Source organism: Physeter macrocephalus, chromosome 11 (genome assembly GCF_002837175.3).
Source record: "Physeter macrocephalus isolate SW-GA chromosome 11, ASM283717v5, whole genome shotgun sequence".
Lineage (NCBI taxonomy): Eukaryota > Metazoa > Chordata > Mammalia > Artiodactyla > Physeteridae > Physeter > Physeter macrocephalus.
Genome location: NC_041224.1, coordinates 152,118,161 through 152,133,525, shown reverse-complemented (window position 1 = coordinate 152,133,525; position 15,365 = coordinate 152,118,161). Strand labels below are relative to the sequence as shown.

The following is a 15,365-nucleotide window of genomic DNA, read 5'->3' as shown; positions in this document are numbered from 1 at the left end:
AAGCTCACGCACCGCGACGAAGAGTAGCGCCCGCTCGCCGCAACCAGAGAAAGCCCGCGTGCAGCAACGAAGACCCAACACAGCCAAAAATAAATAAATAAATAAAATAATAATAATTAAAAAATTAAATGAGGTAACACAAATAAGGTGCCTAGATCAGAGCTGGGCTTCTAATTAGAGCTCATCATACGTAGTTACTGTGGAATGGGCAAGGATGATGGCGGTCAGCAGGAGTCCCATGCCACCTTGACTTGTTTTGTTCCCTGAACTTGCTTGTTCTCCTATATTTAACCTGCATTACACCTAGGATTAGACAGTTGTAGATATCACAACAAACCAATTATCAGTCTGCACTGGCCACTTTCTGTGTAGGTGGCTCTGTTAATTCAAGAACAAAAATCCAAAATTAACAAAGCCTTGTCTTCTAAATTTTAGGGATGGAAAGATACGATAAACTTTCATATTTTGAAAGGACAGATTCCTATCAGGACATCTTACTAAAGCTAGAACATCCTCGCACATCTTCTTGGCACTACACTCATGTCAACCCAGCATCACAGGTTCGTACCCTCTTCAACACCAACCCTCTCCAGGATTCTTGCAGAGGCCTCTGCAGGTAGATGCTTGAATTCTAATACTCATGAGACTAGGTCAACGAGGGACACTGAAACCATTCCACCAAATGCCTAACAAAGCATAGAAATACCCCTAAGATTGCAGTCAGAAATGTTAGAGGTAATCAAGTCAGCCCTAAGCAAGGGTTTGGGCTTTAAAAAAATAATAATAATAATTTAAAAAAAATTAAACTTCTTTTCCCTACTTATTATGATCATTCTTCTCTGCTTTTGGCATGGCAAAAGCAAAATATAATTAGCAGCATGAGTAATTAGCTGGTGTCCAGATGGCATGGATGAAGGATGCCACCTAAGAAGGAGGTGCAAATGGAAACGGCAGGTGTCTAACCAACATGTCTGGGGAACGTCAATGCCATCAGGTTACGTCATCCTGTGAATTCAGCCATCCGCAAGCATAGTTTAAAGACAGAAATAAATAGCAATAGACTTCCCACTGCCACTTCAGAAAGCAGAGCTGGAGGGGGCCTTCGATGTGACCACGCACCAATGCCCATCCAGCCACCTCTGGAGCCAGTACCTGTAACAGACACTATCAGTGCAGGGGTTGTGAACCCTGACAATGACGAAAACGTGCTGAAAGTGGGATCGGATGTTTTTCGGGCTGAATGGCTGTGCTCCAGGCTCTTGGAAAACAATTGTTACGATATCATTTCCAATGTGCCGCTTCCGTAGGAGCTAAAAGAAAACATAAGCAAGAGACATAAATGACAACGCTCTGCTTGTTCCTCCCCGATTCCCTTATGTAACTCTATTTAAAACATTCATTATTAATCAGTACATATTAGGGGAGGTAATCTACACAGTTATTGTCAATATTTTAGCTGGTCTTATCATTCCCTCCAAGGAAGAATATGGAAATGAATATTCCGAAATTTGCATAAAACACACAGTCCATTCAAATAGATCTAACTAATCTCTAGCATATTATGCCAAGTCCCAGCATCTCCAAATCTTCAGTTTCCATAACAACAGTTTTGTTCCATTTTCATGTAAGAAAGAAACTTGCCATAGGGAATATTTTTTAAAGATGAGAACGGCTAAAGTAATTACAACGCAATTTATGTTCTGATTTAATTAGCTTCATTTAAAGAAATGTGGCTAAGGTGTTTTCTGATAATACTTTTTGTGGCACAAGGTGGGAATACAGAAATTAATAATATTCCAAAATGTTCTAACAGTTTTAAAGCAGGTTAAATTTCAGGTTTAAATAGCTTCTTTAATTATAGTGAAAGCTGCTTAAGACCACCTTCTGTTTCACATTAAACGGTGTTTTGGAAAGGTGGCTTTCAAATTCAGGCACTCCAAACCATCCTAGCTCAGCGCCTCTCTAGGAAGGGGTTATTAGGGAGTTTAACTCAATCATGTGAAGAAAAACTGAACGAAATTTGTATTACTCATATTATTACATGGAGGCTCCTACCAGGAGGAAAACAACTAAACCTGACATTTATATAAACTATCCATCAGACATAAGCTTGTATTTATAAATCTTTAAAAAAAAAATTCTCCAGTGACTTTAACTTACACAGATTACGTATCAGTAAAATCAATGATTGAGTATTGGCTGCCAGCTGGGAGAAACAATAGCCTATTAGATTAGGGTTGAGAATTGGGAGTTAGAATGTTCGGGAAATGTACTTTTAACCTTAGGAATTTTAAAGCATCCCAAATGATCTTCTAATGAGGCTGTGTACTTCATTTCTAAACATGCTATATTATATTATCAGACGTTACAGAAATAAAGGCTGCTCTGTATTGACTGCTATATAAAATATACCCATCATCAAAGATTATTAATCTCCTCAGGATCTTGAACCTATCAAGCTCAAATACAATCTATGTATATGTCACTCCTGCATAGATACCATTGTCTTTTTTGATACAATGTCATTCTTCCTTCAAAATATGGCCTGATATGTAATGTTACTGTCTTACTAAAGGACCCAAATAGAAATAAACCTATCCATCTCACATGCTTGGTTTTTCCAAGCATAACATAATCTATGTAGAAGAAATAAATTCTTTAGCTAGAGAATTTAAAATTTCTTAATGTGTAGAATACCAATTATTCTTTCACTCTGATTCAGGACCATAATATTTTTGCCTTGATTGGACCCCAAATTAAATAATTTGGATAGATGTCCACTTAAATGCCAACTCACTCAGCTCAGCCCTTTGACTCATTTAGCTGGATATACAATTGAGTCTTGTTAGTAAATTTTTTACCCCCATTCCCCGACATGTTACCTTTCTCTGCTGAGCAATCTGGTAGAATAAGCCTTCACCTCCCCTTTAAAGATCATTTGTTGATGTTCTTAAATTCTCTCTACTGTCTGGTCAGAATGAGTTTAGTATATTTTTCTTAGCATGGTGTTTTCCTCTCAAAAATCTAGAACTTGGAATTTGCAAAAAACAAACTGTCAACAAACTCCAGATAGGGGTATTTATCTTAAAATAGGTTTATTTCAGATTTAGAGCTGATTCATTGCTTTGCTTCCTAGGTTTTGATTGCTTTGGTAATCGTAAGAGGCAAGATTTTGTTACTGAGATGTGTGATGTAATCAAACCTAAAGTGATGACGTGTTAGATTCGATCCATGTTTTGTTAAATTCTGTGAAAGAGGATGTGGTTCATTCTACAGCTGGCCCTGTGTTCTGTTAGTACGACAATTGACAATTACAAAAATCTATGTCCGTTTTAAGGTCAGAAGTGATACTAGATTGCTGTGTTTATAACAGCTACTGAAAGGAGAGTCTGTTAGTTCTCTGGTTCTTTTAAGTTTCAGTTTGGTACCATTTGTTTTAAAATATTTTTTAAAAACAACAACTACCACATACTCTTTAAAACAGTACCATTTCCATCTTGCTCTGTAACCATCTGCCATTTCTTAGTTTTCACATTTTATCATCTCACAGATTACATTTTAGTACTAGGTCCTGTGCTTTTAGATCTTTTTAAAAGAAACTCTGTGTATGAGGTACACAAGAGGTACACAAATGCAATTGTTACTTATGCTGTCCCCTGAAGAACACATCAAGGAAAAACAATTTCCTGAGCTCCCATCGACATTTTGATTTTTCTCCAAGCTAGTGGAGGAAACCTCCTTTGAAATTTGAAATGAAACATCAGTACTTTCCTGCTTTGTACACTGGCCTCTTGAGATGAAATTTCACCCACTCATATGTGTTCTTTGCAACCCTGCAGAGTCATCTAATCACCATGATTTCAACTTGTTCTTTTCAGATTTCAGGAAAACCTCAATTCTTGTGGGTGAAAAGCAAATGATTAATTCACAAAGCTATCCAGCTGGCTGTTAACCTAGAATTTGTGTCTCTTCATTTGTTTTCAGCTCATTTGCTATTCCTTACTTCCACAAAGTACAAAGCTTCCTGCTGCTGTGACAGGTGCAACATTAAATTCTGGTTTAAGATTTTATAAACTTGCCACTTAGGCTTCTGGGGGAAATGAAACAAGGGCAAAAAAACCCACAGATAACACAAGGATCTCTTACCTGCTGCTTGTTGTTAGGTGTGTATGGCAGCATGGTAGAAACATGGAACATGATCTCATAGTCTTTGTATGTTGTGTACAGAGAATGGGTTCCAGTGGAGTCAGCTACAGTAAAAAAAAAAAAAAAATATGAGACAACTGTAACAATAGGAAAAATAGTTCATTTAAGAAATGGATCTCAAAAAAAAAAAGGGAAATGGTTTAGGATGAAGACATCCTAAGACAAGACACAGTATAGGAGTTCTGACCCATTTTTTGTACCCAATCCCCCCTCGGCAGTCTAGTGAAGCCTTTGGATTCCTTCTGAGAATAATATTTGTAAATGCATAACATAAAATACATAAGATTTCAACAGAAATCAATAGATTGAAAAATACCACTATCAAAATAATTTTAGAATGATATAATAGCATAAGATTTATATAATAAGTTTAAGCAGTTGGTCTAATAACTACTATAATTCTGACATAGTGAAGTGCATAAGCAGTATCTTGACATACTTCCAACAACAAACAATATAGTATGAAAATACCTATGCTTTCTACTGGCAATAAAATCACAGGTAGAGCTTATACTACTGTGGTGTGTTTCCTACATTCACAACTGAAGGAAATGCTAAATCTCAATTAGGGGCCAATGAAGGTGAATGTAAAATTACTTCCCATCCAAGTTCCAAGACCCCTGAATTCCATCCACAGACTTCAAGTTCAGAACATCTTTTCCAATACTTCTGACTCAAGCAAGAGAACCGTTTTGTTCTTAACAAATAGATGGAAACTTAACAAGACTGTAACACTGAATAACAAAGGTATTACAGCAATGTCCAACAATTTAAGACTGAATGTGTTCTGTTCTCATCTTCCTTAAGGAAAAAAACAACCTCGACCCCCTTAATCATTAACAAATCAACTTGCTCATAAATACCTGGAAACCAAAGAGAATTATTAACTGTCCAATTGAAGGGGAATATATTTAGATTAGGACCTGGACTTACAGGCGGCAAAATGAACAGAAATGCATTCATTTTGGGTAAACTCAATCCTCCACCAACCATATTGCTGAGGAGCAAACACTTTACCGCATTTTAGAGAATAACTGACACTGCAAGACAGCCTCTGGCATGTACCGAAAGGCAGTAGTTCTCAAACTGGAGTGTGCATGGAGTTGGCTGGGGAGCCGCTTAAAAGGCAGCTTCCCATCCTCCACTCCCAGAAATACTGCTCCGTAGGTGTGGGGCTGGGCAGAAGAATCTATTTTAATAAACACCCCCAGGGGACTCTAGTGCAGTAGCTGCACTGCCCTTAGGCGCTGCTCCAAGAATAGACCATAAGGGAGGTTTGCAGAGACTTGTTAAGATGTTCCAGAGCCCTGAGTTTCAACCTTGGATCTTAATCTTGAAGAGGGCATAAAACATAAAGGTGATTTTTTTTTTTTTTTTTTTTTTTTTTTTTTTTTGCGGTACTCGGGCCTCTCACTGTTGTGGCCTCTCCCGTTGCGGAGCACAGGCTCCAGACGCGCAGGCTCAGCGGCCACGGCTCACGGGCCCAGCCGCTCGGCGGCATGTGGGATCTTCCCGGACTGGGGCACGAACCTGTCTCCCCTGCGTCGGCAGGCGGACTCTCAACCACTGCGCCGCCAGGGAAGCCCCACAAAGGGTTTTAAAAACAAGATAATTGTAGAATAAAGCAAAGACTACTTTTGAAAAACTGCAAAGATACGTACCAACATGTAACGCCCCAAGAAAAATATCTTCTAAATGTTAATGATCACTACCACAAAAAAATACAACTGCAATAAATCATTGACCTACTTAAGACAGATCTTGAGTATGAAGAAGGTTTCTATTGTTAAGGACCCTTGCTATAAATACCTCTAGAACGGATTCGCACATTTTACAGCTTTCAAGTCAATGTGTCAGCTGTGATGAGTACTTACATGTGTTTCAAGTCAATTTAAAGCAAAGTTAATGAACTAGAAAACATATTATCATCCAGTGTTCATCTACTACGTTTTGCTTTATATGTCTTTCTAATTCTAAAGGCATTACTACCAGTGAAGAAAAATGAAGACAACCCTGAAGATAATTTGTTTTCTATTTCTTGTCCTTTCTCTCTTTCCGACACTTGCCTCATTTTATACAATGGATGCTGCATGACCAGTCTTCTTCTAGGGACCTCTGAAAATCCCAGCTTTGCTGATAATTTTAAACAGTCTGGAAACAGTTTCAAAAGTTTCAGAAATGAAACTAGGGCCAAAACAATGAAATTTTCTTGTCTGAGAAGAAAGGAATTCCAAAATCCTGAAATTACTGTGTACATAATAGAATTGCTAAACTTTACCAGAGAGAATGGAAACTGAATGTTTGTTATAGTCTCTAAAGAATAAGGCATTTAATGTTGTTATTATTATTATTATTTTAGTGACCTTGAGACCATGAAATACTTAACAGAATGAAAATCAGGAAGATGACCATTGGGAAAATGACAAAAATCTTTTTTTCTCTGGTTGAAAGAGTATATATTGAGTGATTTCTAAGGGGAAAAATATGTTTATAGAAGAGGGATAAAAAGAAGATAATGCCCCTTCATATTTGTATGGAGCTTTAAAAGTTAAAAAATAAATTTGGGCATCTTATAGGTCATCTTGATAATCATGTGATTTGCCTCCAAATTATACTACCAGCGAATGGTGTATATCCACTAATAAGGTCAGCCCTCTACACTAAGTCATAGAAAATAAAATTTCTAATATTCAAACTAGATGATAAGAAGACACTGAATAAGTGAGGAATGATAAGAATATTCTTGTCAGCTGCTTTGAAAAGGTGTCGATAAGTGATAATACCCTACATTAGGCACTTCTATTTGAAGATGATATGAATAGGTTAGTAAGTTTGTAGAAGCAGTTTCAGATACGGTCAATGTCATATTCATCCTTGACTTCTCTTGGCTCAACTCTTTTGCTTTAAGGGGAATAAAACTTGGATGATATAGGTGGATGTGTAGGAATCTGAATCTGGAAAAAGTAATTCGATTTTTATGTAACCACTTCCTGGTCACTAACAGATACATTTGACTTCAGAAAAGCTAGATAAAGGATCAAGCCTAAGCAATTCGATTTTGGGGAAGTTCCTAGTTTTAAATATTTATGAATACAAGGAGAAAAGCAATCTCATGACCTAATTGCATGTAGACTAATAAAGTCAATAGAATGAAGAAAGCTTAAGCTCAGTTTATGAACGTCCTCACCACTACAGAACACATCAAATGCAGAACAAAATCGCAGAAAGGTTGTGGATCTGATTATTATCCATAGTTTGAAATCCTACAATAGTCAGCTGGCTGCTGAGGGCCACCCATTTAAGACCCCCGATCTCCCTTCTATGAAAGCTTGCCTCCGGGTCTGGGGATGCAGAGGTCAATGCTCAGAAGCACAGCCGGGGACAAGTATTAACATATGGAACACTGGATGGCACACCTCTTGTAGTACTGTTCACGCCTCCTTGTAGTACTATTTCACCCACTCAGTAACGAAGTATTTGGGGAAGTCAAGAATCCCACCTTCTCTGGCATCTACCATATTTACTCATGTTTTTTCAATGTACTTTTACCCATGGTCAGGAGGTAGGTTACTTTACTTCACTGAGGAAGGGATCAAGGAGAGTTTGTAATACCACCCTTTGCCATGACAGGAGAATTCATACTGTGTCAGTTCAGGGAACGTGCAAGTATGCATGTGTATGTACCCGGGACTGAAGGCTTCTTAAAATCACTAACATATGGTAAGAAAAGGATAAGCGATGATGTGGGACAGGTACTTAGGAATCAGTCACTACTATTTTCTACCTACTGAGCACTTTGCAAGATACCTGCAATTACCTGGATTCCCACCTGGAAGTAAGAAGACCTGAATTCCAATACCTCCAGCATCATTTACTAAATGACCACAAACAAGTCACTTCACTTCTCCACCCCTCGCCCCTCGATATTCTTCTCACTGTTGTGAGGATTGAAACAATGCGTATGAAAGTACTAGCCCATAAAAGATGCTCAAGAAATGTGTTGATCAGAACTTAGAATTGTGTGCAGTTCAGATAAAAAGTGTAACTGCCTTAAATAGGGCCTTTTACATATTTTAATTTCTTTGCCAACTGCATCTCAGTAACACTCAAAGGAAAAACCTTACACTATAACACAGTTTAACGTTTAGGAGGTGAAAAAAGAAAACTTTTCTTCATTCATCAGTCTCTAGAACTCCAAATAGTCCTTTGCATGTGTGAAACATTTAAATAATGCTAGTTTTACTCCTTTCTTTATCAAAGGTTAAATATTCCAAATAAACGATTTATTTTCTTTATGAAAAGTCTTCCATCTCCTCTAAGACCATGAATCTCAACGATCTTTATAATACTGCTGAAAAATGGGGGAAGCAACAAGCATTCACTAATATTGCGGCAAATCAAAGGCAGAGCTTTGAAGGAATGCTTTTCAAAGGGTTTCTAAGTCTCTTACGTGCCGACTTGACAAACGTGCTTCATTTGGGAAATAATTTCCCAAATAATAATCCATACACACAGCTTAAAATGAGGGTGGTCTCCAGCTTTCAAATAATAAACTGCTTGGTGGGAAGCTTATTTTCGTATTTACCATAGTGTGAGGGGACGGTAATTATCTAGAGGTTATGCCATCCAAATAATGAAACAAAAAAAGGAGAAAAAAATTTACTCCTGAAAGTTTCTTCATTGCAGAACTGTTCCAACCCCTGACACATCTGTAGCTTGCTTGCTAGAAGTCCTTATTTCTGAGATGGAAACTGGACTTTGTATGGAACATTGGGAAAAAGAAGAAATGGTTTGACAGTTCCATCAATCCTTCCTTTCCTGAGCCTCTTCCTCCTTTACCAAAGTACTAAAATCTGAATATAATTATAATACATGACAAGTGGAGCTGTCTCATGAGATGGCTTGGGTATTTTTAGCTCAAGGGCTCGAGAGAGGGGAAGATACAGCCACACAGCAGAGCTCTGCAGGCTTCACTGTACCTAATTCTACATTTATGCTTTCTCTGAACACGTCGTTAACCGTAACACTAGGACCTGTTCTCCCTCCTTAATGCTTACTAGCTGCCTAACCTTGGGCACGTTAGTTAATCTAAAGAAGCCAATTCTGTAAAATGGGGATAACTGGCATCAAGCAGAGTTTGTGGGGATTAAATGAGATGACATATAACAAGTATCTAAGACTTCTACTTCTGGCCATAACAGCACTCGGTATAGGACCTGCTCTCCCGTTGTAAATAAATAGAAAAATGGACAAAATATCCGAAACAACTTTTTTTTCAGACATTTTACAATAGGCAGCATTGGATAGTGTTCCCTGAGAAAAAAGTATCAAAGAAGGTGAGCCCTATGATCCCCACCCAGCTTTCTACCTGGAAGTACTTTCAAAATAATGGCACAGAGCAGGGATTTGAAGAGGGGAGCTAAAACATGCTGGAGGCTTGGAAGGTTGAGGTGGCTGATATTTGCTGGGCAGAATACCAAAGAAGAGGAAACCACACGGTGAAAGAGGCTCAGAAATCTACACAGGGGTTCCCTTGAGTCTTGGGCTGAATATTAAGCTGCACAAGCATAGAGTGAGGTTCCAAAAGCCAGGGAAAGAAAAAATATTAAGGTAATGTACATCATGGTGACTATAGTTAATAACACTATATTTCATAAATGAAAGCTGCTGAGAGAGTAGATCTTAAAGGTTCTCATCGTAAGAAAATAAAATTGTGTAACCAGGTATGGTGACAGATGTTAACTAGACTTATTTTGGTGATCATTTCGGGATATATACAAATACTGAATCATTATGTTGTACACCCCAAACTAATACAGTGTTATATGTCAATCATATCTCAATTTAAAAAAAAAAGAAAAGAAAATCTATTGGGGAAATAACAACTACCAGAGATTTGTCAGCCAAACAATTCTCATAGTTCACACAGGGGTAGAAGTCATTCAACTTCTGACCACAGCAGAGATACCTCACTGAATATGCTGGTATTCAGGTGCCTTAGCAGGAGGGCTAAATTACCCAGAGAGCAAAGGCTACTCTAGGTATGCTTTAAAAAAGCCTAAGAACAAGATTCATAAAGATCAAGCTGTTCTAATAATTAAATTAATTGCCCACCAAAATAAAACGACACTGTTTAAAGAAGACAACAAAATCCAGATCCTCAATGATGAAACATTCACAATGTCAATAATCAGACAGGGGCTTCCCTGGTGGTGCAGTGGTTGAGAGTCCGCCTGCCGATGCAGGGGACACGGGTTCGTGCCCCGGTCCGGGAAGATCCCACATGCCGCGGAGCGGCTGGGCCCGTGAGCCGTGGCCGCTGAGCCTGCACGTCCGGAGCCTGTGCTCCGCAACGGGAAAGGCCACAACAGTAAGAGGCCCACGTACTGCAAAACAAAAAACCAAAAACAAAAAAAAAAACCCAGACAGATGAAGCAGTAAAATGTAACTCAAAAACAGGAGAGGGCTTCCCTGGTGGCGCAGTGGTTGAAAGTCTGCCTGCCGATGCAGGGGACACGGGTTCGTGCCCTGGTCCGGGAGGATCCCACATGCCGCTGAGTGGCTGGGCCCGTGAGCCATGGCCGCTGAGCCTGCGCGTCCGGAGCCTGTGCTCCACGACGGAAGAGGCCACAGCAGTGAGAGGCCCGCGTACCGCAAAAAAAAAAAAAAAGCAACAACAAAAAACAGGAGAAAATCTGTTAAAGGGAGACCCCAAATGACAGGGACGATGGAATTAGCACACAAAGACTTTAAAACAGCTATTATAAATACATTCAAGGCTTTAAAGGAGGACATGAACCTAATGAGAATAATATGGAAAATATAAGAAAAGAGAACTCCCCGCCAAAAAAAGAAAGAGAAAAGAAAACCCAAATACAACTTCTGGGCCTGAAAATCACAATATCTGAAATGAAAATTTCACTAGATTGGATAATAGCAGATTAAGACACTATGCAAAAAAGAAAAATACAGTGCCTTAAATGCATTAATTGGAATTATCCAAACACAAGCACAGAGGGGAAAAAAAGTTTAAAAATCAAATCACAACTAGTAAGTGACCTAATATATGTGTAATTAAAGATTCAGAAGGTGAAGGGTGCAGAAAAATTTAAAAAATGAGTTCGGCAAATAATATTTTAATTTGATGAAGACTACAAATCCACAGATCCAAATGACAACTACACTGTCATATGGAGATGGACCGATCCTTTAGGAACACATGTTCTGGAAAGCATTTTCCCTTTTTAAAGATCATATTGAAAGAGTTTCTTAACACAACATAAAGTTAGGTAAGATGTGGTGAGCTTATCTCACAGTACACAGAACAAAGTCTCACCTCTAGGTGTGTCATGGCCAGTAGGAGGCCATGCTGGGGAGAGTGCAGAGGCTGGTTGATCCCTATTTTTGTGGTCTGTTATTGTTTAATACCCATTTAAGTGATGAGGCTAATGGTCTCTTCTAGCTTGGAGTAAGAGAGATAAATATGCATACTGTCTTCTTCAGGCTTTAGAATGGAAACACTTTCCTACTTTTCATTCACTTTAGGAAACTTGACCCTCTGAAAGGATAGAAAAGGAAACTGAACCCTCTTTCTCAGGAGCTATGCCTCAGAAGGTTACAAGGAGCCTTAAAGGAGAGTAGTTCAGTGAAAAGGAACCCTTCCCAGATGAATGTATTACATAACTTAAAAATGTGCCATTAGAGGCAGTTTGCTGATCCAGGCCTTTGCAGTTACTGGGATATTGGGGCAAAATGTGCAAAGTGCTTATGTTGCTTATTCCACTGCCTTACTCAGTGCCACATTGCTGAAGTCTGCCCTTGCTATACATTTCTCAGACTGCCCTTCACCATCAAGAGATGGCTGGGACCATGTAAATGGTCCCACACAAATAATAAATAATCTTACCAACTCCCAATCTGGCCATTCACTGACAGAATCAAGGTGCTTATTACATTTTCTTCCCAGACCCTTTTAATAGCTCTGTGGTGATAATTTACATAACACAACAGATCGGGACAACGTGAAGGAATTACAAAGGAAATGTCAAAATATCTTGATAAAAAGAGTTTAAGGGCATACTGAGATTTAACATATTATGCAGCTGCAAGCACAGTATGGAACGTTAAAATAATATTTAAGAGTCTAGGCTATTTATGGTTTTTCATAGGTTCTCCTGCATGTTGTTTCCAAGTTGGCAACAGCAAAACCATGGCAACAGGAAATTCTTCCCTGCAGTAGAGTTTATGAATGCTTTTCTGTTTTCATGACTCACCTCCTTATTTAATTTCCTGTACAGAAAATCAGAGCGATTACTATAGACTGCAATACAGATGTGCTAATCCAAAGACCCTCTCAAAGAAAAACAGGTCACAGGTGTCTATGGATGGATTTTGAGATAAAATTTAAAATTGCCTTCACACAGATGCATAGCAGAAGTCAACATACTCTAGATACTTGAGAACATAACTCTTTTATTAACCACCTGGGAATGGGAAGGGACAAACCTCTATGTTCATGAGCTGTAGCTAAACAGACTGCTGCACTATTGTGCTTTGAATCAACACATTTTATGAGCCAAACTAATACCAAAGCTAAGCCTATTTGCTTAGAGATTGAGTTAGACTATGGACAATGATAACAGGAAATAAATAAACAAAAATACCTCTAGATATTAAAATACAAAAATGATTAATAAAACCATACAATGACTGACTACACAGATATGCACAAGGATTATGAAATGAGTTAATGAAAGTCAAAAATTCTAGGGCTTGCAACCAGATGGTTTTAAGTTGCAGGAGTTTTTCAGCTAAATATAGTGAAATTTATGCAACACTATCCAGGGGCAATTCTGCATGATCTCCATCCACTGCTTTCTACCTTCCACATTTCCGATAACACTATTTTTTTTAAAGTCCAATCCTAGCTACTTTGACTATGGTCTTCAATTGTTTTCGAGCCATATCTTCCCTCCCTGGCTTCCTCTCCCCCATCACCAGCAGTTTTCTACAGTAAGTGGCAATGTTGTTTTACAGGCAACGTATCAGGTGAACAGCAGGAGGACAATAAGCCTAGTAGGAGGGTATAAGTATTTCTTACTTTTGGTGTCAAGCTGCGCACGATACTTCTCAAATCCTTTGAGCCGAACGCGTTCCCCCAATAGCTGGAGGAATTCCTCAAAGGCTGGGCCGGCTGATTCATTGTTGTACATCTCTTCTTCCGTGCTCTGTCCAGCTTTGCAGTACATGATGCCTACTTTCTGCTGATAGTTCAGCTGTGAAGGCAGGTGATACAATGCATATAAATATAGGCAGACCCACTCTGTCCGCTTAAATGCTAATAAGTCTTGTAGGCCATATGCCCATCAGGTAAGCTAACCTCTTTCTTCTCTTGAAATCCTTCTGCTTTCGTTCTTCCCCCTTTAAAAAGGGAGGCCTTAAGAATTTAAAAGTAAAGGTCTACTTTACAAAAGATACTTTATTTTTTAATTGAAGTATAGTTGATTTACAACGTTGTGTTAGTTTCAGTGAACAGCAAAGTGATTCAGTTACACACACACACACACACTCGTTTTCAGATTCCTTTCCCTTATAGGTTATTACAAAATATTGAGTGTAGTTCACTGTGCTATACAGTAGGTCCTTGTTGGTTATCTATTTTATATATAGTCGTGTGTGTATTTTAATCTCACACTCCTAATTTATCACTCCCCTGCTTCTCCCTTTGGTAACCATAAGTTTATTTTCTATGTATGTGGGTCTATTTCTGTTCACAAAAGTTACTTTAAACTGATTTGCACTAAAAGCCCATTAAAGTTCTTATAAAATTTGGGGGGGTAAAATTGGAAAAGACTTATCTCCTAATGCCATTTTTCCAATATATTAAATTATAAACCTTGGTTATATCTTTGTGACAGCACTAGCATCATCGACACTATGCTTTTCAAATATTTTTCTAAAAGATGAGTACCTGGATAGAAACTTTAAAAGGGGCCTCATAATGGGAAATCAGCTAGTGGTAAATATTCCTTCCTCAAATACAGTTAAAACAAAGCATTCAAGAAATTTAAATATGATGTAACATTAATAGAAACACTCATTCATCACTGAAAAGTTTAGTCATTCTATAAACACATTTTAAAGTTGTATTAGTCATTTAACACTAAATGAGTTTTCAATCTTAAAATTTAGACTTTTAATTCTCCAGTAAAATCAGGGCGATCCATATCACTTAGGCCTGTTTTCTAGAGTGGCACTGCAACCACTGTATCAGTAAATTTTTATCTCATAAAAGGGAAGGGGGAAGAGAAGAGGCAAAATTTTAATAGCTAACATTTATTGAACAGCCACTGTCTGCCAATCACTGTTTAGTGTTTAACTTATATTATCTTATCCTCATAAAAGCCTACAAAGCAAATATTACCCCTGTTTGACAGATATGCACAGAGAAGGTCAGAAAAGGGAAAAGCAAGTAACTGGCCCAGTAGGGAGAGATTATAAATTATCAGCCCTGTGATTTCGGCTCTATTAAATATTACCAGGACTCAACCAGGCTTGTCGTGCTCTATTTCTGTCACTGCAATGTATGTCCATAGCCCCTTATTAGCAATTCCAAAGTTGAAAGGTGAAAACCAAATTTAAGCAAATACATTTGGCAGTAAAACTTGATATGAGCTGACAGTAATACTTTTTAATTTATTCCTCTTTCTGTGAGTATTCATATTTTTTGGAAATATTAATGTGTTTGATTGTGGGGTGCTGCTCCAGATTCTGGGGACTATTACTCCATGCTGCATGCATTTTATTATCCTTCTAAAGCTGGACCTTTCTTAATTCTGAAACATATCCAGCTCCTATTGTTTTACAAGAGACTGTGAACCTAAGCAACTCTTTTTCAACTTTCTAAACCAAATGGTTCAGAATGGTGATAACCAGAAAATGTCATGAGGGAACTCCTGCTTGCTTTCCCCCCTCTCCACTGCATGCTAACTAGTTGACAAGGAAGGTTCAGCAGCTTTTTCATGACCCACAGACGTGAGAGCTCCTTAGGACTTCTATAATTGTGCAGAATTGATTTTACTTTGCCTACTTCCACAAGTGGAAGGCAAAGTTCCAAATATGAAGCTTGCAAATAACTGGATATACCAAAGTTGGAATCT

At 38.3% G+C, this 15,365-nt stretch overlaps 1 protein-coding gene across 3 annotated transcripts in view; it reads right to left on the bottom strand.

The window, feature by feature from the left end:
• Window positions 1-15,365, bottom strand: part of SIPA1L1 (signal induced proliferation associated 1 like 1) — a 390,980-nt gene that overhangs the window by 97,110 nt on the left and 278,505 nt on the right. For all 3 annotated transcript variants that reach the window (XM_055088568.1, XM_055088569.1, XM_055088570.1), the window contains 3 exons: window positions 13,307-13,481; window positions 4,147-4,250; window positions 1,153-1,310 (listed from right to left, as the gene is read on the bottom strand). In XM_055088568.1, coding sequence (XP_054944543.1) covers window positions 1,153-1,310; window positions 4,147-4,250; window positions 13,307-13,481 — 437 coding nt within the window. The remainder of the gene's footprint in view (window positions 1-1,152; window positions 1,311-4,146; window positions 4,251-13,306; window positions 13,482-15,365) is intronic.